This window comes from Lobosporangium transversale (assembly GCF_002105155.1).
Source record: "Lobosporangium transversale strain NRRL 3116 chromosome Unknown BCR41scaffold_4, whole genome shotgun sequence".
NCBI classification, from domain to species: domain Eukaryota; kingdom Fungi; phylum Mortierellomycota; class Mortierellomycetes; order Mortierellales; family Mortierellaceae; genus Lobosporangium; species Lobosporangium transversale.
The window spans coordinates 1301897-1327789 of NW_019028982.1; the positions used below are offsets into that span (position 1 = coordinate 1301897).

At 42.0% G+C, this 25893-nt stretch overlaps 7 protein-coding genes across 7 annotated transcripts; 5 read left to right on the forward strand and 2 right to left on the reverse strand.

The window, feature by feature from the left end:
• Nucleotides 1–313: 313 nt before the first annotated feature.
• Nucleotides 314–1684, forward strand: BCR41DRAFT_346949 (hypothetical protein). The gene has a single exon (XM_022022994.1). It carries the CDS (start codon nt 483–485, stop codon nt 1650–1652), a length of 1170 nt encoding a protein of 389 aa, XP_021885263.1. The 5' UTR covers nt 314–482; the 3' UTR covers nt 1653–1684.
• Nucleotides 1685–3137: 1453 nt separating this feature from the next.
• On the forward strand, nt 3138–6760 carry BCR41DRAFT_157372 (armadillo-type protein). The gene is made up of 7 exons (XM_022019626.1): nt 3138–3221; nt 3326–3395; nt 3521–3650; nt 3783–4096; nt 4200–5180; nt 5273–6475; nt 6562–6760. The coding sequence occupies exons 2-7, from the start codon at nt 3357–3359 to the stop codon at nt 6679–6681; spliced, it is 2787 nt and encodes a 928-aa protein (XP_021885264.1). The 5' UTR covers nt 3138–3221; nt 3326–3356; the 3' UTR covers nt 6682–6760.
• A 45-nt stretch (nt 6761–6805) lies between these two features.
• Nucleotides 6806–8036, reverse strand: BCR41DRAFT_332193 (translationally-controlled tumor protein). The gene is made up of 5 exons (XM_022021842.1): nt 7987–8036; nt 7735–7761; nt 7282–7639; nt 7045–7161; nt 6806–6917 (listed from the first exon to the last, which is right to left on the reverse strand). Coding segments are annotated over exons 1-5 (507 nt in total). The 5' UTR covers nt 7989–8036; the 3' UTR covers nt 6806–6914.
• A 603-nt stretch (nt 8037–8639) lies between these two features.
• On the forward strand, nt 8640–9698 carry BCR41DRAFT_419291 (hypothetical protein; the record flags this gene model as incomplete). Its single annotated transcript, XM_022029738.1, has 2 exons — nt 8640–9381; nt 9405–9698. Exons 1-2 carry the CDS (start codon nt 8920–8922, stop codon nt 9696–9698), a joined length of 756 nt encoding a protein of 251 aa, XP_021885266.1. The 5' UTR covers nt 8640–8919.
• Nucleotides 9699–13018: 3320 nt separating this feature from the next.
• BCR41DRAFT_419293 (Carboxylesterase) lies at nt 13019–15076 on the forward strand (the record flags this gene model as incomplete). Its single annotated transcript, XM_022029739.1, has 2 exons — nt 13019–13200; nt 13303–15076. The coding sequence occupies 2 exons, from the start codon at nt 13019–13021 to the stop codon at nt 15074–15076; spliced, it is 1956 nt and encodes a 651-aa protein (XP_021885267.1).
• Nucleotides 15077–15480: 404 nt separating this feature from the next.
• On the reverse strand, nt 15481–16669 carry BCR41DRAFT_300308 (Alpha/Beta hydrolase protein; the record flags this gene model as incomplete). The annotated part of the gene is made up of 3 exons (XM_022020559.1): nt 15481–15876; nt 15976–16455; nt 16562–16669. 3 exons carry the CDS (start codon nt 16667–16669, stop codon nt 15481–15483), a joined length of 984 nt encoding a protein of 327 aa, XP_021885268.1.
• Nucleotides 16670–22196: 5527 nt separating this feature from the next.
• On the forward strand, nt 22197–25789 carry BCR41DRAFT_300259 (WD40-repeat-containing domain protein; the record flags this gene model as incomplete). The annotated part of the gene is made up of 10 exons (XM_022020555.1): nt 22197–22331; nt 22522–22764; nt 22975–23082; nt 23209–23286; nt 23353–23512; nt 23767–24066; nt 24187–25050; nt 25173–25405; nt 25484–25521; nt 25651–25789. 10 exons carry the CDS (start codon nt 22197–22199, stop codon nt 25787–25789), a joined length of 2298 nt encoding a protein of 765 aa, XP_021885269.1.
• Between the last annotated feature and the right edge of the window lie 104 nt (nt 25790–25893).

Below are 25893 nucleotides of genomic sequence, written 5' to 3' on the forward strand. Positions count from 1 at the left end.
GAACAGAATCGTTGTACAAAACAGTCAACAGACATTGCGCATATCAGAACAGACTTGTTTATATTTCCTAAGCGCGAAGTTTGCGTGTGTGCGCAAGGGCAGAGGAGCAACCTTTTTGCGACAAAAGAAAGTTCTGGTGGATTAGTGTAGTTGATCGACGCAAGGTGACGCGTGGAAGTTGCTGTCTGTCTTTATTGACATGTCAACATGTCAAATGCAATGAATGCCTCATGGTTTTAAAGGCCCTTTGTCTTATTCAGCAAGTGAAACATTTTTTTTTTTATTTTTTTATTTTTTTATTTTTTTAATTGTCCATTACTATGTTGTAGTTACACATCTTTCATTCTTACCTTCACTTCTTTCATTGAACTTGTCTTCTTTCCTTGAACTTGTCATTCACTCAATCATTTCACTTTTTTCTCTTCCTCAGCACAGAAACACACATTTAAATATATATTTTCTCACAAGCTTGGCTTTGTGATATGCCCTTTCGAATCTCGCTTCCATCCCGCAACAGCGAACGCTCTGCACCACAGCAGCGTGTGAACAACCCTTCCACAGAAGGCTCCAGAGGATGGGCAAGGCTCTATCCATACCTCCGTGCACTTCGTCTCATCATTGGTGTCCTTGCCTTGACCAACTTCTTACTCCTCGCCATTGCCCTTCGCTTTACAGACAATAATAACGACAGCGAAGACATATCTTCGACGGATTTCCAACAAATTGTCATCAACGGCGGACTCTTTATCGCTTGTCTCTATTCTTCTTTTGGAAAAGCATCCTTGTCATCCAACTACAGGTTGGTAATGATTTTCATTGTCATTGCCATGTCCCTTATCTACACTATATCACTACTGGTCAGGATTCAGAGACGAGGAGGTTGTGGCTCCAAGTATTATTCAGAAGTCGTCACTCGTTGCATCACACAGTACATCATTTCAGGGATCGAGCTCTTGTGGACAGTGCTGTTGTTTTGTGATGGTATCATCTCCTATCATCAATCAGGAGACTCGGATTGGCAACTCAGACAGCGCATGCAAGAAGAGGAGCGCACGTTGGCATCTGCGGTACGTTACCAGCCAGACTTGTCTCTCTATGGAAATGGCAACAACGACAGCAATAATAATAATAATAATAATAATGTGATCAATAACCGGGACATTGAAAATGCAGGTCCTAGCGCAGTGGAAATGGAACCATTGCCTGCATACAATCCCAGGCCCACAAAAGACCAACCTCGCATTATCGACATGTCCAACATGTCTGTTTTAGAGGAAGCACCAGATTATTATGCTCCTGGAGCGACGACAATCCCACCGCCTGTTGATTTGTTTGCTCCTGATCTTGGATTTGGATCCACATCTGCTTCTACTTCTACTTTTACTACTTCTCCTTCATCTGCTATCGCAGGACCTTCAGCACAGCCCAGGTCAACGATATCAGGTTCAGCCGAGACAACGGCAACAATGCCAGTGTCCATAACTACAATCCCAATCCCAATGACAACAACAGAACCAGAACTACACCCAGCGCCAGGGTCAGAGAGAGAGTCAGAAAGAGAGTCCGAGAGAGAGAGAGAAACAACAGTTACAACGTCAATATCCACAGAACCTGTAGTATCATCTGTCAATCTTTCTTCACATGTGCCTTAATTTATAAATGTATTATGTATTGTATATCCTTATTATTGTTTGTCTAGCCATTCAAACGTCCATGCCCATGTACATGTACATGTACATACACAAAGCATCGTCTTTTTTTTTTTTTTTTTTTTTTTTTTTTTGAAAGAAATCCAGAGCTTGGCAAAAGAGAGGGCTATTGTTGACGCAGGCTTTGGGACATGATAATGCTCAGCCTTGATTGTCAGATAAAGAAAAAAAAAAAAAAAAAAAAAAACAAGGCTAAACAGTAAATTCGCAGTTGACGGGGCTTTCTCGTAACAGGGTTGGAAGGTTCTGGTGTGGCAATGTCTTCCTAGAATACAGGCATATACAAGGAAGATTAGCTTGCTAAAAACCCAAGGGGATTGATATAATTCATACCGACCTGACCTGATACTTGTAAAATGACTCTACGCTTCATTCACCGTTTTTCGCTCATCAATCTTTACTACGGATATATTTTCTACCACTTTTCTAACATGCAAAGTTCAACCTTCATCCTCATTCTTAAATTTTGCTGGCCATACTCTTCTGAAAAGTGCCAAAAAAAAAAAAAAAAAAAAAAAAGGTGGCACTTGCCCATGTTCCGATATAGTTATTCATATCCATTGAAAAGTAGTAATAGTTCATCCAAGTGGATTGAGGAAGATAGACAATGCCGTGGTAATGACATAGATTTGGAATCCGCTAGAGTACGCTGCTCGGAAGAAAAAAAAAAAAAAAAAAAAAAACCAAGGGCAACCTGGATCTCTTCTTTTCCAATATCGTCCGCTTGGGTGCTACAGAAGGGAGATGGGGCATTGGGCGTCATTAGGGTGGTGTGGTGGATTGTCAATCCTCTGTTATCGTTTGGGCGAAGACGCCAGTTGCAACAAATAATCCAAGCCTGGCGTGGCTTTTTTTTGCCGCCGTTCAACCTTGTTGGCCACAAACCCAAATAAAGCATTTTTTTTTTTTTTTTTTTTTGTTGTTGTTGGTCGCGCGAACTGGAGTTGGGTCCACGTCTTCTTTCTCAATCCATTCAGCTCTCTTTCCCTTCGATTTCGTTCCTTGTCATTCCTCAATCCTTCAAACTAGAGATGGACCAGGCAGTCTTCCAGGCATTGACAGACACTTTGTCTGCAGACACTAACACCCGACTGGCTGCTGAGTTACGACTCAAGGAGTTGCAGGTCAATCCAGGTACAACAATGACATCAAAAAAAAAAAAAAAAAAAAAAAAAGGTCATGGATGGAAAACACAACGCACGCTCATGCCATTAAAATCAACATTATCCATTGCGACAACTGAGACGGCAACGAAACAAGGAATAGCAACGACTTTTTTTTTTTTTTTTTTTTTTTTTTTTTAAACCTTGGAGTTCAGTTCACTGACTTTCCAACTGATCAACTTGTTCAACGGCGATAATAGAGTTCCCCATTAGTCTTGTTCGTCTTGCGTTGGCACAGGAATGCAACATTTCGCAGCGCCATTCAGCTGCTGTGTTACTCAAGAGCTATGTTGATACACAGTGGTCTGAGAAGAGTGCCAAGTTTCATGGTCCTGAACCACCAGCTGAGGTACTCCCGCCCTCTTTTTTTTTTTTTTTTTTTTTTTTTTTGATGTGTGGTGGCAACGGCTCTTGGAGATATTGATACAAACTACCTGATTTGATAAACAATAGACCAAGGCCTCGGTTCGTGACCTAGTCCTCAATGGTCTCTCTGATCCTACCAACCGTATCCGAGCTTCTTGTGTGAGTTTTTGTTTTTATTTTAAAGTGATAATTATATAACTCGCATTGGGAAATGAAACTAACATCTTTCTTCCTTAAATCTGCAATACAAATGTTGAATGAAAATATGTTATGTTCTTTAAGGCTTACGTAGTTTCCAAGATTGCACACCATGACTGGCCAGAGCAGTGGACCAATCTCCTGGATGTTCTAGTCCATCATCTCAAGAATGGCTCTGCGAATGAGGTGCACGGATCTATGAGGGTCTTGACTGGTAGGCACATAATGCAACATGTTGTGAATTTTAATCTTGACGGTGTATATGGCACTCCTAAGAAAAGAGTAAGAAAAAAAAAATCGCTTGGCCCCCTAACGATTTTCTTTATTATAATTCTTTTTAAAACAGAATTTGTAAACAAGGATGTTACGCATGTTCAGCTGCCCTTGGTTGCGCCTGTTCTGTTCCCAGAACTTTTGCGTATTTTGGTTTCAGACCAGCTATACTCACATGCGACACGATCTCGTTGCGCTTCAATTTTCCGTAATGCAGTTGAGATGTTGTACACGATCAAAGAGGAGCACCCTGAAGCTGTCAAGGTTTATCTTACTCCATTCATTGGGCAGTGGAACGAGGCTTTCATTGCCATCTTGAATACGCGCACAGCCGATGTTCCTGAAATTGAGGTTGGCGAATGGGGGTTAAAGACCGAGATTCTGAAGGTAATATTTCCATTATAAACTTAGAAATCAAAAGTACTGTATCGATTGATGAAAAGAAAAGGCGGAAGATCCTAATTTTTTTTTTTTTAAAAAAAAAAAAAAGTGCATCAACTTGTCTATTCAAGGATTCCCCAAGTTAATGGCACCTTATTTGCTCCAGGTTCTCTCGGCTGTTTGGCAGGATGTACTCCATTTGAGGTCAAGATATATATCTGAATACGTCAACACTGGGGAAGGTGTTGGAGAATCATTCCAGGACTCCGATGGAGAAACCATTGGATTTGAATCACTCTTGTTTGTTCAGTTCGAGTTTATTCAGATGGCTTGCAGACGTCGTAAGGTGACCCAGGTTGCATTCATTGGCGAGGATGGAAAATCAGGCATCTTGCCTGAACTGGTGTGGAACACGCTGAATTATATGCAGATGACCGATGATCAGGTGGAATCTTGGACTTCGGATCCGAATCAATTTATTGCGGATGAAGAAGACGACAGCTATTCTTTTAATGTGCGTATCGCTGCAGAAGATCTTCTCATGACTCTAATTGATAATTTTGAAGCCCAGACGTTGGATGCTTTGAACCTGAGCGTCAAGCAAGAAGCCAGCAGATCTGCCAATGAGAAAGCGGCCGGAAATATCAACTGGTGGAAAGCACAGGAGTCTAGTCTTTTGGCTGTAGGATTATTTGCGGGTGATTTGAGTGAGACCATCAAATCGGGCGCCCAGGCCCCCATTGATATCGGTGGACTATTTGAGCATATTGTGCTTGGCAATCTCTCAGAGCATGACTTTCCCTTCTTGCAAGGGCGCTCATTTGTTTTTGCTTCTCAGTTTGCGTCAATTTTGCCCGCTAACTATGCATCTCAATATGTTTCGGCTGCTGTGGAGGCTATTATGAAATCTCCTTCAGCTGTCGTGAAGGTTTCGGCCCTGAGAGCACTCAACAACTTTAACCAGTACTTGGATAAGCAGTACATCATCCCATATCAGAGGTCTATTATTCAGGGTGTTGCTCCTATGATGGAGATTACCACTGAGGATACTTTTAGCTTGATCATCCGCACTTTGATATCTACATCCAAGGTATGTTGAATGGGGGATACCAATAGTCTGTGCACTTTTTGTTACCTTTCTAATTCCGTCCACTGAGTTAATCGTATCACGTATTTTTATAGATCAATGAGCAAGCAGCGGCTGAGTTCGAGTCAACTTTGGGTCCTCTTGTCTTGGATTCTTGGGTTAAATACCCAGCTGATCATTTGATCTCTATGGATATCATGGATCTTTTTGAGACATTGGCGGCCAACCAGTACATGCATCCCGCTCTTAATGCCAGAGCACTTCCGGTTCTGACCAACATGATTTCAACAGAGAACCCCGATAAAGCTAGAGTCTCCTCTACTGTAGACCTGCTGAAGGCCCTTGTGAGCGGCGCTTCTACACCCTTGCCTCCCAAGTATGTTGCTCAGTTTTTCCACAATTTGATGAGCGTACTCTTGACGACTGACGATAGGGACGTGTTGCAAAGCGGGCAGGAGTGTTTGACGATTGTCATCCAGAAGGATGTTCAGCAGATTGCCGGATGGCGCGATGAAGTCAGTGGCAAGACAGGGCTCGATCTCATTATTCAATTTATAGCTAAGCTTCTAGATCCTTCTCAGACAGAATCTGCAGCTCTGTTTGTGGGTGATTTGATTTCGAAGCTGATCAAGAAGGGCGGTGACCTTGTCTCTCCTATCCTTCCCGAGCTCTTGAATGCGGTGACACTTCGTCTTGCAGACGCAAAACTCCCTACTTTTATTCAGCCTCTAGTGATGGTGTTTGCACAGCTCTCTTTGAACCAGCATGACGTGGTGATCAACTTCTTAAGTGGTCTCAATATCAATGGTCGTAACGGCCTAGATATCGTCATGGCTTCATGGCTCGGTAACCATGCTGATTTTACAGGTCTTTACAACCAAAAGGTCAGTACAGTTGCATTGACTAAGATCTTTATGTCGGGCGATCCAAGGATAGCAACTGTTCAGGTCAATGGTGATTTGATCGTACCCACTTCGACACGTATCGTGACGCGTTCTCGCGCCAAGACTGCCCCTGATCAGTTCACGGTTACAACAGTTCCTGTAAAGATCATTCGCCTCCTAGCAACGGATTTGATCAATAAGGTTGAAGAAGAAGAAGATCAGGCTGCCGAGTCAGATTATGATGATGACGATGGCGATGATGACTGGGAAGACGAGGACAACGGACGTAAGGACAAGTTTTCATTCCTTTCCGACGTCTTGGACTCACATGGGATTGATATGGATGGTGATGAGGAGGAGGATGAGGCTGATCCTGATGTTTTGGCTGACCCTGTTTATCAACTCAATATGAAGGTAAAAGCATCGAAAAAAAAAAAAAAAAAAAAAAAAAAAGTTGAAAGCTTTATTCCATCTAATTTATTTATTTATTTTTTTTGTAGAATTACTTAATTGACTTCTTCCGTCAGTGCGTTCAACAGAACTCACCCGCGTTCGTCCAGAGTGTTGGCGAATTAAACGACGTTGAGAAGCGCACATTGTCTTCACTATTGGAGAATTAATCAAGTTACAAAGAGGAAGAAAAAAAAAAGGCACATCAAGCAAGATGATTCGAGAAATAAAGGGGTTATCGTCCAATACCCTTGATATATCAAATCATACATCAAATCATGTCACTCTTAGACAGACCGAGTTGTATACGTTCGTTATCTTTATTTTTTAATAACAAAAAAGTTCTAACAGTTTTGCTTTTATTTTATATTGCAACCGACCATACTTGTACGTTGAACGGCATTTACTAAAAATAAAAAAAATAAAAATAAAAATAAAAAAAAAGTACATGTTATTATTCATCCAGATGCTTAAGGAAATCATCGTCTAAAACAATCCATTGAGTGAAGCAATACGGGATTTGGTTTACTTACAACTTTCGTTTCCGTAAGACCCTCCTTGAAGACGGTGAAATATGGAGTAATACCATCCTCGCGGTAGTTAAGCAACAAGACAGCGCCATCGGGGTTCATGGACTCGCCGATGTAGAACTAGAAAGAATGAAAATTGGAAGAACGTCAGCAAAAGAGATACAAACACCCAAAGTGCACGAATCAAAACAATATGCTATTTTGCATACGTAAAAATTGAAATAGTAACAATAAAAGTACCTCGTAGTCCTTGAAGTTGCCAAGAATCTTCTTAACGTCAGCAGTGACAGCAGCCTCGAACTTCTTGCCCTCCTCCTCGGTGAAGCTGCGCTTGGCCTTGACGGCCTTCAAGTAACCCTTCAAGTATGTAGTGTAGGCCTTCTTGTCGAAGGATGTTTGCTGAAGACGACCAGAGTACACGACGTTGTTGACTTGCTCTTCACCATCCTCCAGTGGCTCGTCCTCACCACCTCCCTCAGCAGAAGCATTGGCACCGATATCGACATCAGCACCCTTCTTGATCTTGATCATAGCGCAGTCAATCTCGTAGACCGAGCCAACCTCTTTAATTGGGAAAGCATCAGAGAAAAGCTCGTCGCTAATATGATAAATGATGCGGACGTTAGAAAGTAGAAATAGAGAGAAGAAAGAAAAAAAAATTCAAAAGTTGGACTGAGATTCTTTTCAACTTACTCGCTGATGAGATCCTTGTAGATGATCCTGATTTTTTGTTGATTCAGTAAAGAGAATGGATAGACGTTTTAAAATAAGAGGTAAATAAAGAGAGCTTTGAGGGATGGATCTCACACGGGTTCTTGAATATTTTATAATGCAGGGTATTTTCTTCATCTGCTTTCTGTAGTTGTTTCTTTTGCAATAGGATATTGCGCTGAATATTACAACCCAGGTTTTATATTTTGCCTTGATTCCAGTCGAATCACTTACATGATGGTAATGCTAAGATGATAATAGGATGATGGAAGAAGAGAAGAAACAGAACCCCACAGGAGACACCATTGAAAAAAACTTTTTACTCTCTGTGGGCGCTTTGTCCTTTGACCCAAACATCATAAAAAAATTAAGCCACCCAAATGATGCATAATTTACACCCCCCATTCACGTGCAGCATCCTTTGGCTCAATTGTCTGCAAAATATACACGAAATACACGCTAGTATTCTTCGTATTCTTCATGATAAATTTTATTATCATATCTCCGATCGCTTCTCTGACGCGTTCAGAGAGGGAAGGCTTCATAAGGCAGTAATTGTCTCTCGGAAAACATGAGAAGCACTATTGCTGTTGAAGTCCTGTTAATGAAGATGGGCTTTGGTGAAGTATTAAAGTTGGTTCGCATGTGGAGTGTGTTTGTAAGATTTGTACCACTCAAAAAAGCCAAGAATAACAATAAAAAAAAAAAAAAGACATCGGCGTCCACTAAGAAGAGTAACTTGAAAAGGAACATGTATCATCTGGGTTCTCTTATGCGCCACTACCTTAATATAAATATTACAGACACTCTTTTTTCTTTCTTCCTTTCTCATACAGATCCTTTAATATCTTGCCCCTTTCCCATTCGCATCCAATGCTTGGTATCCTCTTTCACTTACTACGCCTCTGGTACCTAATCCTTTTTCTTGCCACCGTCTGTCTTATCACCGACATCACCCTCTCCAGCACTCGAGATTTCAGGGACAATGCTGTCATTTCTTCTTTTCCAATACCCCTTCTAGCGGACGTGTGCACAGTCCTAATCTTTGCCTATGGTCTTTGGGGGAAGCCTCAGCCGTTTCTCTTGCCAACATCGTCTCCAACATCCAATAAATGCACGCGTTTCACTCGGCATGTTGGTACGACTCTATTGATCGGTTTATGGATCATGAACACAACCATCTATGCTTCTGCAAAGATTATGCTCAGGAAAGTCATGGCAGGTGTATCGACCTTGATTGCAATTCTTGTCTTTGTCGAGATGATTGGCAGTATACGTATCGGAAGGGAGCAGCGAAGGATCCTGAAACAAGAAAAAAGGTGTCTCGAAAGTGCAAAGATACAAGAGAACAACAATAGCAATGATAGTAACACGACAGTAGACGGGAATGGCCAAGACCATTCTTCTGGAATCATATCTGCAAGAGGAGGAGAAAGCTGCGAACGACTGATTGAGAAAGATAGTGAGGGTGGCGTTATGGTGGAGATTATCAGGCCGGAGGAGGTAGATCCAGCCATGGTCATTTACGACCAACGAATTATGCATGAACTTTGTCAACAACAGCAGCAGTATCGCCAGCAATATCAGCATTATTTGGAATGGATGACGGTCTCGGCTCTAACTTCAATAGTAAATACGATGATTTATTGCAGCAGTCCTCCTTCAAACTTGAGATTCCAATGAATGAACCTTTTGAGAGATCAACATCGCCGTCATCATCGTCATCACCTCCATCACCGTCGCACTTAATGGCGTCTATAGTAACAATACCACCAGTAGCGGCATTGCTAGCACCAATGACAGGATCGTCAGCTAAAATGAAGCAGCTTTTCAGACCAACAGCGCCACCAGCGACAGCATCCTGTGAATTATTAATAACCCCAGATTACAATACTACAGGAGACTATCATACTCTAGAGAAGGCAGCGCTTTCAATAGAGCGGTAGAAACAACAATAACAGGAAGTGTTGATTAAGAGCGATAACACATCAGGGCCTACAATGGATATTCTAGAAAAGACGAATTCATTCTCGGGCAAACGATAAGGAGCAAAGCTTATGAATGGGGGGTTCTTTTTCTCCATTGTTGATGTAGTTTCTCGCACCGAGCCATTTAGAGATTCAGGTGGAAGCAACAAAAATTAGGCGTGTCTATCAATAGTGTGTGTAACTTGGTCACAAAATACGCGGCGACAGCCCATGCCTAATTGTAAATATAGTAAAAAATGTATACAAATGTCAACAAATATACCACAATAAAAATAATAATTATCAACAAGTGGTCCGAACCGCTCCTTTTGTTCCTTACAATGTCCTTATCATTAAATGGCTTTATTTTCATGCAAAGCTTTCTGTAACAAGAGCCTCAAGTTTTTAGTGTTCATGATGTAATTAGCAGTCGTTCTCGATTAATAGTACTTCCTAGACTGAGAACAAGCGACGTGGGGAAAAAGGACCATACCCCCCAGCTCTGGTTTATATCCATGGTCTACAATCAGACACTCTTTTTATGATTTTGCTATTGTGTAGGGTTGTATGCAAGCTGTTGGAAAGCCATGATGTGCATACAACTATTAGGGTTGTCCAGGAACGGCTTGATACTCGTGATCTGTCGTGCACGGATCCCGGCATGAGTCGCGCCAGTATATGTGCCTGTATTTCCCAGCATTGACCTTTTCTGGATAGTCGGGCTGTGCCATGTCAAGGAAATAACGTTTTCAGTTTTTTTTTGTCTCGAGAATTTTCTAGTGGCTTAGTGACGCGTTAGTGGACTGACAACCCTGCCAGTCGAACATGATGGAAGCACAGCGAACAAGATACATACAGCCAGAGAAATAGGCAGAAGCAAGCTGGGGCGCCAGAGAAAAGACATTGTTGATATATTGACCTCCAACTTCTTCCTTTCCACACTTTCTTTTACCTTCGAGCACTACACTCAAACTCACTCTCACACACAACATATACTTTTCTCTCTCTCTTTAAACGCATTCACACCATGAGCGTAAGTACTATTTTCATGATGCAACCTGAACTGATCAGCCTTGAATTCCACAACCCTAAAAAATCCATGACATTTTTTTTCCCTACATCTTACCTTATGTAGGCTGAAGAATACAAAGCTCAGGGAAACAAAGCCTTTCTTGCCAAGGACTATCCTGTTGCTATTGACTTGTTTTCAAAGGCTATTGAACTCGATCCCACCAATCATGTCCTCTACTCTAATCGCTCCGCTTGCTATGCCTCTCTGAAGAACTATGAGAAGGCACTCGAGGATGGCAACAAGACTGTTGAGCTCAAGGCTGATTGGAGCAAGGGATATGGTCGTAAGGCCGCTGCTCTCTTTGGCCTTGGTCGTTATCCTGAAGCTAACGATGTTTACCAAGAAGGATTGAAGATTGAGCCTACTAATCCACAACTTCAGAAGGGCCTTCAAGAGACCCAGCAGGCTATGGAGAAGGGTATGTTTTGGACTATCTCTTTCAACATTAAAAATCAATCAGGATGTGCCTGTAGATACCAACATGGCTATTTTCCATGGATAAATCAGTAACTAACAGCTTTTTTTTTTTTTCTTCTTCTTGACAATTGTAGAGGCTTCTATGGGAATCGGTCAGTTCTTTGGACCCGATGTTTTTACAAAGATGGCTGCTAACCCTAAATTGGCCCCACTTTTGTCCCAACCTGACCTTATGGAAAAAGTCAGGGCAATTCAAGCCAACCCAAATGCACTCAATCAGCACATGCAGGATCCACGTATTATGACACTCCTCATGGGCTTGATGGGCTTGGATGCTCGTGGACCGGAGGATGGTCCCAGCCCCATGGATCAGGATCCTCCTTCCTCTCCTCCTCATTCCACATCCAAGCCAGCAGAGCCTGCTAAGAAGGAAGAGCCCAAGCCTACAGAGGAAGAGCCAAAAGAAGAGGAAATGCCAAGTGAAGAAGAACTGAAGAAGAAGGAGGCAGCAAAGATTAAGGATCTTGGAAACGCCAGCTATAAAGCAAAGAAGTTTGATGAGGCATTAGAGCACTATGGTAAAGCTTGGGAACTGGACTCTACCAATATTTCGATCTTGACTAACAAGGCTGCTGTGTACTTTGAGATGGGCAAGTACGAAGAGTGCATCAAGACATGTGAGGAAGCAATTGAAGTTGGACGTGAGCACCGTGCAGACTACAAGTTGATCGCTAAGGCATTGGGACGTATTGGTACTGCGTACTACAAGCAGAATAATCTTCCTGAGGCTATCCGATACTATGGCAAGTCTTTGGCGGAGCATAGAACCCCTGACATTCTTGCCAAGCTCAAGGAGGCTGAGAAAGCCAAGCTCAAAGCAGATAAGGAGGCATACAGAGATCCAGCTCTCTCAGCAGAGGCTCGTGAACGTGGCAATGCGCTTTTCAAACAGAGTGACTTTGCAGGAGCTGTCAAGGAGTATACTGAGGCTATCAAGCGCGATGAGTCTGACCCTCGCGCCTACTCTAACCGTGCTGCTTGCTATACAAAACTGATGGCTATCAACGAGGCTCTGAAGGACTGTGAGACTTGTATTGCACTGGACCCCAAGTTTGTGAAAGGATACATCCGCAAGGCTGCTATTCAGTTCTTGAAGAAGGAATACACTGAGTGTCTTGAGACATGTCAGCAAGCCAAGGAGGTAGATGTCGAGCATAAGAATACAGCAGAGATTGACCAACAGATTAACAAAGTCTATGCAGAGATGAGCCGTGGCCCTCAGCGTCGTGAGGGCGAGACTGAGGCAGAGACGTTGGCAAGAGCACAGCAAGATCCTGAGGTTCAAAAGATTATGTCTGACCCAGCCATGCGCAGCATCTTGCAGCAAATGCAAGAGGATCCTAAGGCTGCTCAGGAGCATATGAAGAACCCAATGGTGGCAGCAAACATTCGCAAGCTCATCAATGCTGGTATTATCCGTCTTGGTTAAAGAGAGATAGACAAGCATAAAACCTTTTTTTTTCATTTTCTATAGTAGTTGGCAAGCTTGTTTGGTCGTGTAGATACAATATATTTTTTTTTTATATTAATACAAACAAAAAAAAAAAAAAAAACACTTCGCTAATGTGAACAAGGAAAATAGGTCATGTTTAAAGTGAACGAGATTTATCTCTTCGCAGGACTGAGCAAGAAAAAGGAGGATTAATTAGAATCAATTCGACTTGTTCATTTCCTCATTCCCCGTTTTCCAATTCTGTTCACTTTTCAAAACTGTCTTTTTATTTCTATTATTTGGAGTTAGAATTGGAACATGATATCAAAAACTCCACAAATATCGATCCCTGGCCATGGTACGATCCAAGGAGTACAGGCGGAAACACAGCCATCGGTTGCCAAATTCTTAAATATCCCATATGCAACAATTGATGAGAGATGGCGCCCGGCAGTCAAAGCGGCCCCATGGACCGGTATTCGCGATTGCTCTACATTGGGGTAATTGACTTTTTTTTAGTGATTGATTCTAGTGTTTGTTCTTCCTTCACCATCGTCAATTGTGGAAAGAAATAATGAATTATATATCGCCTTACCCTTTAGACCTGCATGTCCTCAACCTTTTTACGAGAATCCACTTGCAAATCTCACCAACGATCCTGCAATAGCAGCTGCACTTTCCAATATCCAGTACTCAGAACGAGACTGCCTTAATTTGAACATCTTTACTCCGCTGGAACACCTATTTAAAGCTCAGACATTGATCCCTGTCATGGTTTGGATCCATGGCGGAGGCTTCTCGAGCGGCTCGAATGCGTTACCTCTCTACGACGGGACCAACTTTGTAGCGCGGTCGATACGAATCGGACGGCCAGTGATCCTTGTCACTATTAATTATCGATTGAACTATTTGGGGTTCATCTCGTCCAAAGAGTTGGTGGATGATTTAGACAATCGTCATCCAAATAGAGATCAGCAACAGCAGCATCAGCGGCGGCAGCAGCAGGAGGGATATAAAGACGACTATAACTTCAAGATGAGGAACAGCGTGGGTAACTGGGGACTTTTGGATCAAAAAATGGCGCTTGAATGGGTACGAAATCATATCCATCTTTTCGGCGGCAACAATGAGGACGTGACAGCGTTCGGAGAGTCCGCAGGTGCAACCTCGATTTCATATCATCTTTTGATCCCAGAACACCATGGACTCTTTCAGCGCGCAATCTTACAGTCTGGTGCAACAACAACCATGGCTGCAGGACGTACTGAATCCGAGGGACAGAGGTATTTTGATCATCTTTGTCAACACTTCAAGTTGGACGACGAATCAGTTCAGGATCCAGTCCTTGGTAAAAGTAGACCCTTGAATGGAGAAGAAAAACTGGCTCGCTTGAAGTCCATCCCCGCGACCGAATTGGTGAAAGCAGGGGAACGTTATCGAGTAGGTATGTTTCTTCCAACAATTGATTCGATTCTGATCCCTACCGATGTTCGTGAGTTGGTACATGATAGTTCGCGATATGATGCTGGCCTCAAATCAATAATGATTGGGAGCTGTCGAGATGATGGACTAACATTTATGCCGGTCCTGGGCGCTAAGTCACTAAAACGATGGGACAAGTTTATGAACCGATTTTGTCCGCCAACAGATGTGGATCGTCAACAGTTTCAAAGTATTTACGGAGGGCCACCTCAGTCGGATAAAGAAGCGAGGAGGATATCAGCTGAAGTCTTGACGGATGCAATCTTCTTGTATCCGAACTATGCCACCAGCATGGCCATTATGAAGGCAAAGGATAAAATGATGGTTATGAAGAGAAAGAACCAACAACAACAGCAACAACAAGCAGGATTATTGCCGCCGACTGAGATGGTCCGATTCCATTTCGACCGCCCTCTGAAAATGTTGGATGAGATGGGGCTCCGTTTTTTGGGGGCTTATCATGGCTCTGAGCTACCGTACGTGTTTGGATCAGATTCTGCACTACTAATGCTATCGCCAGAGGAAAAGGCGTTTTCAGACCGCATCATGGATTTGTGGATCTTATTCGCATGGGGAGAAACTAGTCGGCGGTATGGTCTTATGAATGGAATGAACTCCTTGTTCCCTAAAGATACGCCCTCTAGCGTGGTTGATAACAATGTTGGCATGAATGACAGTAGTATCAATAGCAGTGATATTAGTACTATGAACGGTGGGGGTTTGTGGCAAGAAGCTGTTGTATTCACGGAAGCATGCACAATAGAGCGGGGACGGACAGAAACGTTGGATCATAGAAAGATTGCTTTTTGGGAGCGGTACGAACAGTTAACTCGACAAAGGTATGCAGCAAAACATGCTGCCTATCACAACAAAAAAGTAAACACCAAGCTCTAGACTTGTGTAACCACGCTGTTGCCACCAATCAATAAAAAAAAAAATCTCAATCCCATGAGCCCTCATTGAAGTGGCCGAACTACCAAAAGCTGTGCTTTCAAGATAATTTTACAAATCAGTAATTATTTTGAGCTTGCATTTTGGTGCTCTATTATCTTTATTATTACTATCATTAGATGGGATATATGCGTTGCTTTCTTGGAGGGAGAAGGAGGGGTAAGGGGTATATTACAAATGAGAAACAAGGAGAAATAATGAAGAGTGTGATGTAGAGCTTGAACACGCAAAACGCGCGCATAGCATAGCTTAGCTTAACTTAGTTTAACTCAGCTTAGTCGAAAGAGAGAGGGATGTGTCTTTTTAAGGTTAGAGGATAAAATAGCTAAAAGATAAAATAAACTTCTTTAGCACCCTTCTGGGTCCTCTAGAACTTGCTGAGAGTGAATGGTTTGCATGGGAAGGGAAGCATGATGGAGACTCTCATAGATGTTACTGGTCTGGAAGGCCTGTTGAATCTGGCTGGTATTACTGCAGGTGCTATTGGTGTAAGAAGAGTTGCTCCTGTAGGAGAGATGACGATTGCCTGTGGTGTTCAAACCAAGTTGCTTGATAGACCACCGCTGCGAGAGTGAGCGCTCAAACTCAGCCAACTTCCATGATGAGGCAATGCCCTTGAAAATCTGTGAGACCACGTCTGCACGCCAGAGGAGACCATGGGTGCCTCCTTCAATGACGCTCAATGTACACTGTTCCAACCTTTCCTCCATCCAGTCCACGGCATCTTTTGTAATCACAGCATCCTAAAAAAAAAAAAAAAAAAAAAAAAAAAAAGTTATTTTTTGGTGCTTCATGCATAGTGCTCAAATGCATTGTTCCAAAATTAATAATTTTTTTTTTACCCTGGTACCCCAAAAGACATGCACAGGAAGCTTTACATCTTTGTAGCTAAATCCAAATGAGTGATAAAGTTCCAAACAGACCATCAAGTCGTTGTATGCGCCTTCCACGCTCTCCGCCATGTTATCTTCCAACATGGCCTTGCAGAGCTTTTCACGGTCATAATTTAAGATATTGGGATCAGAGCTTGATGGAGGCTCTTTAGCTGCCACAGATAGAGATTTGTATAGGAGACTGGCAGTGTATTGAGATTTCAATAATGTTGTAGGGACGTGTTTGATCCATTTCATACGCTTTGCGAGTGTAAGGTGGACCCAAGGAGACATAAGCCAGACAGTGCCAACAATACGAGACTTTAGTCGTAAAGCACAAGCCATTGCGTAGATGGCGCCACAAGAATGCCCCATGACGGAGAAACGTTGAATATTGAAACCATTTGCCATTTCCTCGACAATTTCGGCCATCCGGAGAGGTGTCCATTCCTAGAGAAAGAATAAACAAATTATAAACAACGGTTAAACTTTAATCTTGTCTCTTTCAGATTACACTTTTTTTTTCCTTTTTCAGGACATGGATTTTTTTTTTTACCTCAGGCTCGGTTGTATGTGACATTCCAACGCCGGGACGATCAATGCAATAGATCCTCAGCTGGTGTTTGAAGGCAAGATCTTCAAGGATGATGGAGTAGTAGCGCATGCATCCTAATCCAAGACTAGGAAAAAAAATATAAATATATACATAACAATGGTTGGAATTTAGGTGTCAATTGCTTTGTAATTTTGTCCAGAATATGGATTGTTTGTTGTTTGGCAATGTTTCTTATAGTTTTGCTTACAAACAAAATACTGGATGTCCACAGGGATGTCCTACTTCCGCAAAGGAGATGAGACGACCTGAGTAAAGTTCATAGCGTTGGTTCATGTCGACACTTCCGAGTGTAGCCTCAACATCAGCCATGGTTGGAATGCTGTCGAATGAGCAGACAGTGGCTTCTGACATTCGTCGTGACATGATGGGACAGAGTGGTTATGTGATGAAAGTTAGAAATGAGAGAATATGAGATGGCCTCTGCAAGAAGAACAAAGTGAGTGAATGAATGTGAAGGGGAGAGAGGGAGAAAGAGAGAGAGAGAGAGATACACACACAAGAAATGCAAGTGTATGAAAGGTGTGCAAGCGTATGTGTGTATAAAGAAAGGGAGAAGGAGCGAAAGAGAGAAAGGAAAGAAGAGAAAGGAGAAAGGAATAGGAACAACAGAACGAGGCTGGTCAAGACGGTAAAGGTGGCAAATAAATAAAAACGGGCACACCATGCCAATGCCCACGAGTCCGGGATATGCAAGTGAGCATGAGTCGACTAATGAGTTCGTACCATTCTACAGTTTTTAGCACTTTTAGATGTCAATGAACGGTATACATGTAAATATACATCGATATATATATATGTATAGCACTTTTATACAATGACTTGTCTGGACTATTCGAACGCTCATGCTCTCAGAAGGGGATGAACCTTGTAATATAAATCTCTTATTTATCACAGATGTGGATTGGACCGATCAGGGTGCATGTTCATGTACGAACCCACCATTGCCCGCTCATCTGCTCTTTCTTTCTGACCCTCGAATACCTTTTTTTTGTCCTAAATAGCGACAGTGTCTAACAGCAGGGTAGGTCCCGTTTGTCTTGGTCATGCTGGACCCGCCTGGTCGCTGCGTTGCAGCTGTTCATTTCGCCTCAATCTCTCTATTTTTTTTAGGAGTACTTGAGCAAAACATAAAAAACTAAAAGGTTATGCATGCAGAGAGTTCGGAAAAAAAAAAAAAAAAAAAAAAAGTATACCAGAAGAAAGTTGAATTAATTATCTATGAATACCATTCCAAAAGGGTTTCTGCCAAATGAAGAGCTTTTTTTTTTGGAGATCTTACTTTTGTGGCACAGGGTTAGGCTCGTACCCATCCCTCTTCACTTTATAAAGGTGACAGGAAATTCCATTTCCTTTTTGAGTCACCTAAAGTGAAGGGGCTGGGAACGAGCCTAGCACAGGGTTTGGTTTACCAAACAAATGGCGAATCATTTATACAACCACATTTCATAAAATGTGAATTATCGTAGAAACCACATACACTTCCGCATCCTTGATGCTAAAAAAAAAGGTCGGATTTGAGTCTATGTGTTTTCCGAAGTATCGAGAAAAAACATCAGATATCAGGGTCCTCTTAGCAATTGAGTTAAGACTTCTTTTAATGAATGTGCCCTGCGTGGCATTTCATTAGCCTAGCGCGAGTCAAAAAAACAAACAAACAAGCAAAAAAATCATCATCTTCACTTTCTCCGCAACTCAACTCTTTTGGTTCTTATTCAATTAGCGACATGTAAAGCTTTCATTTTTGGTATTCACAGGTGCTCAAATTGAAATAAATAATAGTAATAATAAAATAAATATTCATTGATGGACGATCGTTAGATAATTTGTATAGACTATATACATAATGTCGCTTATTTTTTTTTTTCCTTTTTTTTCAAACATTCACAGCGAGCTGTTGAATGATGGGATGAATATCGTCCATTCATCCATAGCCTTGGGTGTATGTATGACAATGAAAACCCTGCTTCTGTCCACAAGTTGTGGTATTTGTCTTTTCATTTAACCTTATTTTCTTTGTGTTGTAAACACTCTCGTAACGATTGCAAGCCTTTCAGGATAAATTGACCTCATTATCGGAACTGAATTTGGCACGCCTTTTTTTTTTTTCTTGATAATAATAATAACGGGTCGTAAGCCCATTGCCTCGTTACGGTCGGCTCTTGTCTCATTTGGATAATAGAAAAGTAAACGATCACATAAAATTTTGAACCGGTTTTCATGCTGTCTTTGTCCATTAATATTTTTTATTTTATTTTATCCAAAAGAGATTGAGTTCATTTGTCACCCTTTACTTCCACAAGTCTTGTAAATTAGCGTTAAATCGGAGACATTCGATAGCCCATAGGCCGCTAGCATTAACGGGGAATGAGAAGGACGTTGTTGATTGTGTTTATTACTTCTTGGAGTAGACGGATATAATATTTAGTCGTCCTCCTCTTGCTGGGTAGGCTCAATGATGTGCTTTGCTCTGGTCCAACTTTATCATCCGCTCCACGTTTTCTCTATAGACCATTGTTAAACGCCCAAGGTATCTATGGAAAGCTATCCAGGCTTGACCCAAACTCTTACATTGCTCCATTTAGATCATTAATGTCAATGTATCGGTACTAAAACCTTAATATTATGAATAAGTGATATCGCAAAACATGACTGGTGCATCTATGATTCAACTCATGTGGACGCTATTGATATATTGATATGGAGATAGCAATTTATCAATTACGCTGTGTTGCCAAGAACTGAAAGGCACGCATATAAAGTTCTTCATCGTCTACATCCATAGACCAACACCTAAACTACATACTTTATGGTTTCAACAGGCTCAACAAACCCAAACACAACAAAATCTAAGTGCACTATCTACACCAGTCAATAAACACTGGAAGATTTAAGTTGATACTTAGCTTTATGGCAGCCCAACTTTTTACTATCTTTTTTTTTTTTTTTTTCTTAAGTGCTGGATTTCCGTCACTTATTGACCATGTCAATCGAGCCTGATACTTGTAATGAACATCCCATTACGAGACAAAAGAAGAAGTGGGAGTGGCAGTATGTGTGCGTGTGTGAACGCAGACAATATGTATATGTATATATATTTTCTTTTTGGGTTCGCAACTAGCTTAATTCTCGTCCTTTTAGAACTGTATCTCTTTCACCACCCTTATTCGTTCCTCCTATAAAAAAAGGAATTCCTACACAAAACGAACCCTCCAGGAACAAGACAACACGTCGCGATATATCTTATACGAAGCGACTTGGCTCAATGTCTATACGTCAGAAAGGCATGGTATGAGCCGCTCATCCATTTCGTCTGAAAAATCGTGGATGTCAGCAGCACGAGCTAAGACAACCTTTCCCTCGATAACCTAAAGCAACATCGCCGCTTGCCATCAATCTACGGTTGGGTCCAATTTCAAAGATTATATTCTATCCACGACTGCAGAACCTGTCCCTTGAAGCAGGGCTCCGATATGATTTTTCAGATGCTGCAGTTCTGATCGTAAGCAGCCCATTGATGACGCATTAAATCCTTCATGACCCGCTGGGGAATTCACCAAGCATTGTGGTCCGTTGTATCAACGCTTTTAAACCCTGAGGTATCGTTGGTAGATTGAAGCGAAATGAGGCCAGCTGAAGCCTTTTGGAAAGCATGTTCCAGACTCAAGACTTTTGTTGTTCTCGAGTTGTGTGCCAACAGCATCAGTTGATCTTAGGATTGTAAATAGCTCACTGGGTCTGAATATTCCTCGTTTACACAGTTTATTATATATTTAGTGGTAACTATGAGCGCCACAGAAGAGCTTAGTCTGATCTGCCGCTGCTCCCATATACAGGAGCTGAAATGGATACGGAAACGAATCCAGTCTCATAAAAAGAGTATATTGAACTTATTTTTACTGAACATTGGCCAGAAGCTAGTAAAGTGGATCTGATTTGGTTTATTCAAAAAGACGAAATGCTTAGGACTCTAGAGAACATGACAAACTTCACAGCGCCAACTCTTGACTACGGTTGTGATGTTTAGTCCCAACACTTCCCAAACTCTCCGGCAATACTTCAGTAGTCTCTGAGTGCTCGATACTGCCTCATTATGAGACGTGGCACGCGGGATGGTTCAAGCAATCCTATGCTCATGCCAGGACTCGCCCTGCATAACAACGCTTGCCAGCATGCTGACTATACAACACTCTGAAGTAGTGAGGTCTGCCGTTCCCAAAACCACCTCTAGATCGACTTTATGTCCTTGGAGCAAAGAAGCCATCTTCAGACAATGGTTTTCGGACGCTCGACCTCGTTGAAGCAATTAAAGCTATTGTCTGTCGTCTGATGGACCAGACACATGGAGGTCAATAGCCACATTTTCAGACTCTAGACCTAGCATGCAGCTTTAATATGGCTTGAGCAAAGTTGCTAGTCTAAAAAGGATGCAGGATCTAGACACCCTTGAGCCGAAACAGGTGCTCGATAAAAAGGACATTGAATGGGTAGAACTGGCCCGAGCTCAGCACTTGTTGATTGTGTGATAACGCGACACGGTGTTGCATAGGTCTGTTGGTGCAAGGGATAAAATAGAAATAAGCTATTACATCCTTGTCCGTGCATTAGGCCACAGTAGGTCAGGCCGGAAAGGTGAGCTTTGAGTATCAACCATGGCGGCCAAGGCTTATGACATTGTGGATGCATCGGCATAGTCATTTATGCAGTAATAGCTGTTTAATGACTATAGTGTTTAGGGATTTTGTTCATAGAGTATAGAAAATAGATTCCACGACTCTGAGGAGCCTTGTTTTCAAAATAAAATCGTCCATGCCTCTGTCCATTTTATCTTCCAGTTGGCAACAAGGTTAATAAAACTATAGTGCCTTGATGAAGATTTCGTAAACCAAAAATGAGGAAGGAGTTTGAGTCTGTTCATAGATATGGTAGATGGAGAGGTAACATGTGCTGTGAAGAAGATGTAGAATGCCATCGAGCTGGGTTTCATGGGTCTAAATATGGCTCTGGCGCTTTTTGGGCACTCCAACATTATCACCATACCACTTTGAGAGAGCATAACCTGAAAGGGCTATTGTTATGTGGCTACAAGCGATCTGATACTCTTTTACAAAACTGGAGGGTTGAGGGCGGATGGAATGTTAGAGCAAGAACTGGTGGAAAATCGATCATTAGTATGAAAGAAGCTACTAATCCTGGACGCCATAACATGATCATTAACTAGGGATCTTTGAGCCCTTATCCCATCTGATATGGTTAGAAGACTTGAATGTGAGTTATAATGAGGGAGTGAGGATATTAACTTTTATTACATGATTAGATCGACTAGAGGGTCAAATAAGGCTTTGCTACCTAAAGTAAAAATAGGCTCGATTGGCAAAAGCAACAGATGCAGCTGCTGGTCTTCAAGGTGGCGGTGAGCAAACACATCAAACCATTACAAAACTTGGTGGCTGTGCTTAAACAAAAAAAAAAAAAAAGGGCTGTCACATTTGTTTTTTTTTTTGAAGCGTTTCGATGATGCATTCTTCTACGCCATTTCCTTTGTTTCTTTTTGACGACAATAAAGTATAAAGTAGGCATGGAAGTAACTCAAGAATTCATTAGTATTGGATGCAACAGACTTACTCAAGCGCTGGCTTGGGGTGCAGACGGACTAGCAGCATTCGGAGCTCACCATGCAGTTGCATTATATTACCCTATGGTATTTTTTATGGTTATTCAGGAATGGCATTCAGGGAAATATGCGTCTGGGCTAATATAAGATGGCACAGTAGAATTTACCTATCATTATTTTGTATCTCTGAGATAATTGCTAGGATGCTGCAAGGCATGGTGTTCGTGTAACTCTACAAGGTCATTCAGCTCGTGTCAATTGTGTTGCATTTTTGAATAGAGGGTATGAGCTTAACCAGCGTAATGTGGCCATTGTCTCGGGATCTGCAGACAAGACGGCTAGGATTTGGAAGAGGCAGGGCAGCAGGGGAAATGATGGCCAGTGGATTTGCTCCGCTGTTCTAGAAGGACATACCGGATCTGTAATCACTCTTGGAGTTGTCAGAGCCAGATCAATCCACGAGAACCAGGGCAAAGATCTCTTGGCGACTGGCTCAGGTGATGGAACTATCAAAATTTGGGAGCGTAAAGAGGTGGATGAACATAAAGGTAAAGAATAAGGCCAAATCTTCACACATTGGAGATATGTATTTTTACTCACTGTTTTAAATATTTTTGGTTGAGACTACAAACCCTTGTAGGCTTTCGACACCATGTTTTACTTTTTTATTGTATGTAATTCATTCATGTCATCCTTTGTAGATGAGGTCACTTGTGTTCAGACGATTCAAGTTGGGAAGAAGTACCCACAGTCAATTGCTATCTCATATCTACCCAAAACCACTGTTCCTATCATGGCAGTAGGCAGTACGGACAACAAGATCAATATTTACTTGATGCACAAAAACCAAGTAACGCGCGTACACACACGAATAGAAACTGGATACATAAATTTAAGTCTTCAAATATGATGGCTGAAGGATGATGTTGGTGACTTATCGTTGGCTTTCTATCGGTACATTGGTTCTGGTTGATAGTTTGAAAAGGTTCTCTCGCTTCAAGGGCATGATAACTGGGTACGCTCACTGGATTTCACCACATTTACAAAGGATGAAGTTCCCTCACAGAACATAGAAAGCGAATCAAATGGAGATGGTGTCGGCTCTAACTCCGACAATGAGGCCATGAAAAAAACTTCACACCATCACACTCTGCAAGATGGAGACTTGCTACTTGCTTCTGGATCACAAGACAAATACATTCGTTTGTGGAGAATATCTGCAGTTGATAAGAAGGAAGAGGAGCAACGGGATGAAGCCCAGAATGAAGGATCCGAAGGCGGTTTAACTCAGGATATGCTTAGAAGTCTTGAAGAAATGTAAGATATGGACTCTTTAATCGCTCGTCACCACATTCTTATCATTACTACACTGCTTGACAATGGCTTTAAATTTTATTTCGTCAAAAAAAAAAAAAAAAAAAAAAAAAAAAAAGGTCAAAATCAGGAACGCAGCTCAGCACAAAAGCTCATATCATTGAGGCCTATCCGGACGATTCTTCTGAAGGCCTGAAGCGTTTCTCTGTCATGTTTGAAGCCTTACTCCTTGGACATGAAGATTGGGTCTACACTATTAACTGGCAGCCTGCCATGAATCTGAATGGGAAGTACCACCAGCCCATGTCCTTGCTCTCAGCCTCAACGGACAAGAGTATGATGATCTGGAAACCAGACGAAGCAACAGGTGTTTGGGTGAATAACACCCAGATGGGTGAGGTTGGAGGTAATACTATTGGATTCTATGGAGGCCTGTTCGGACCAGATGGACGCTGGATCTTGGCATATGGCTATAATGGCGCATTCCATATTTGGAAGAATGAAGGGGACGAAATTGGAGGTAATGATATTCGATGGTACGACGTTTTTGATTGAAAGAAAAGACATAGTTTTATACAACGGAAAGTCATTTGACTTTTTTTTTTTTTTTTTTTTTTTTTTTTTGGGGGGGGGGGACCAGATCGGTGGATGCCACAGGTTCCAGCAAGTGGACATTATGCTCCTGTGCAGGATTTGACATGGGACCCAACGCAATCGTATCTTGTGACAGTCTCACTTGACCAAACCGCACGTTTATTCTCCCCTTGGACACATACTATCAGCAAAGGCAACGGTAACAATGATAGCTCCGTGACTGAAACAACCGTCTCAACATGGCATGAGATCGCGCGTCCACAGATTCATGGATATGATGTTCAGTGCATCGCTTTCTCCTCCAAATACACATTCATCAGCGGCTCAGACGAAAAAGTGCTCCGTGTCTTTGATGCGCCTCAGACATTTGTCCGATCTCTGGCTTACTTGACTGCTAACGACTCTTTGCTGGGAGACGAAAGCTCGCGCCCTGTGGGGGCCAACTTACCTGCATTAGGTCTTTCCAACAAAGCTGTATTTGAGAATGATATTGCATCGATGGTGGAGGCTCAAGAATCTGAAGAGTATCTGTCACAGCAATCATTTGTCTCCACAGGCGCCACACCCACAAGCTTAGTCGAGACCATGACTCACCCACCATTTGAGGAACATTTATTGCAACATACATTGTGGCCAGAGGTCGAGAAATTGTTTGGACATGGATATGAGTTAATGTGTGTGGATGCTTCACATGATGGAGAATGGATTGCATCTGCTTGTAAGGCTCATACACCTGATCAAGCGGGCGTTCGGTTATTTAATGCCAAGACTTGGAAGCAAACCCCACATCCACTGCAGTCTCATACCCTCACAGTGACTAAAGTCAAATTTTCACATAGTGACAAATATCTTCTGAGTATTTCCAGAGATCGTTTGTGGAGCTTATTTGAACGAGTTGAAGATTCTGATGGTGAGCCAGTCTTTATTTATTTTTATTTATTTATTCTATTTTTAAAGAAAGCATTGGGTGTCACTTACCAATTTCAATCAATGCCCTTTTTTTTATGTTTGAATGTGCACTCAAAGCTTCAGATCCGTACAAGCTTGTGGCAAGTAATAAGGCGCACGCTCGTATTCTATGGGATTGTTCTTGGTCCTATGATGATTCTTTGTTCGCAACAGGTTCGCGTGATAAAACAATTAAGATCTGGTCAAAGACTGCTCAGGTGACGCCTGTATGGAATTGCATTGCGACGATAAAATTGCCTGAAGCTGTCACCGCCGTCGAGTTTGCACCCAAGATCCCTGCTGAAAATGGCGATGTCGTGAAGTCGAGCGACCATATCCTTGCAGCAGGCCTGGAGGACGGCCGCATCTTCTTATTCAAAGCAACTGCGAGTCAGCCTGAGGCGTGGTCATCATTGGGTGAGATCAAGCGCGAGTAAGTATTAGAGCCTTTTTATTTTGTTTATTTTATCTTATTGGAACCGAGTCAATATACTTTTTCCGTCCTGAACTAATTCTACACGATTCTTTTTTTTTTTTTTTTTTTTTTTTTTTTTTACAAAAGGCTCACGCATATTGGTACAGTGAACGGATTGGCGTGGAGACTGGCAACGGACGAGTCAGCTGGTGTGAAAAACAAGTTGCAATTGGCTAGCTGCAGCGCCGATCATTCTGTCCGCTTATTTAATATTAGGATGCTTTAGATTTGTCGAAGAAAAAGTGAGTAAAAAATAAAATTGTTTTTTGATTATTAATCTGCTTGTTTGATAGCTTTCATATAATGTTACAATATGTTTATACTTGAATC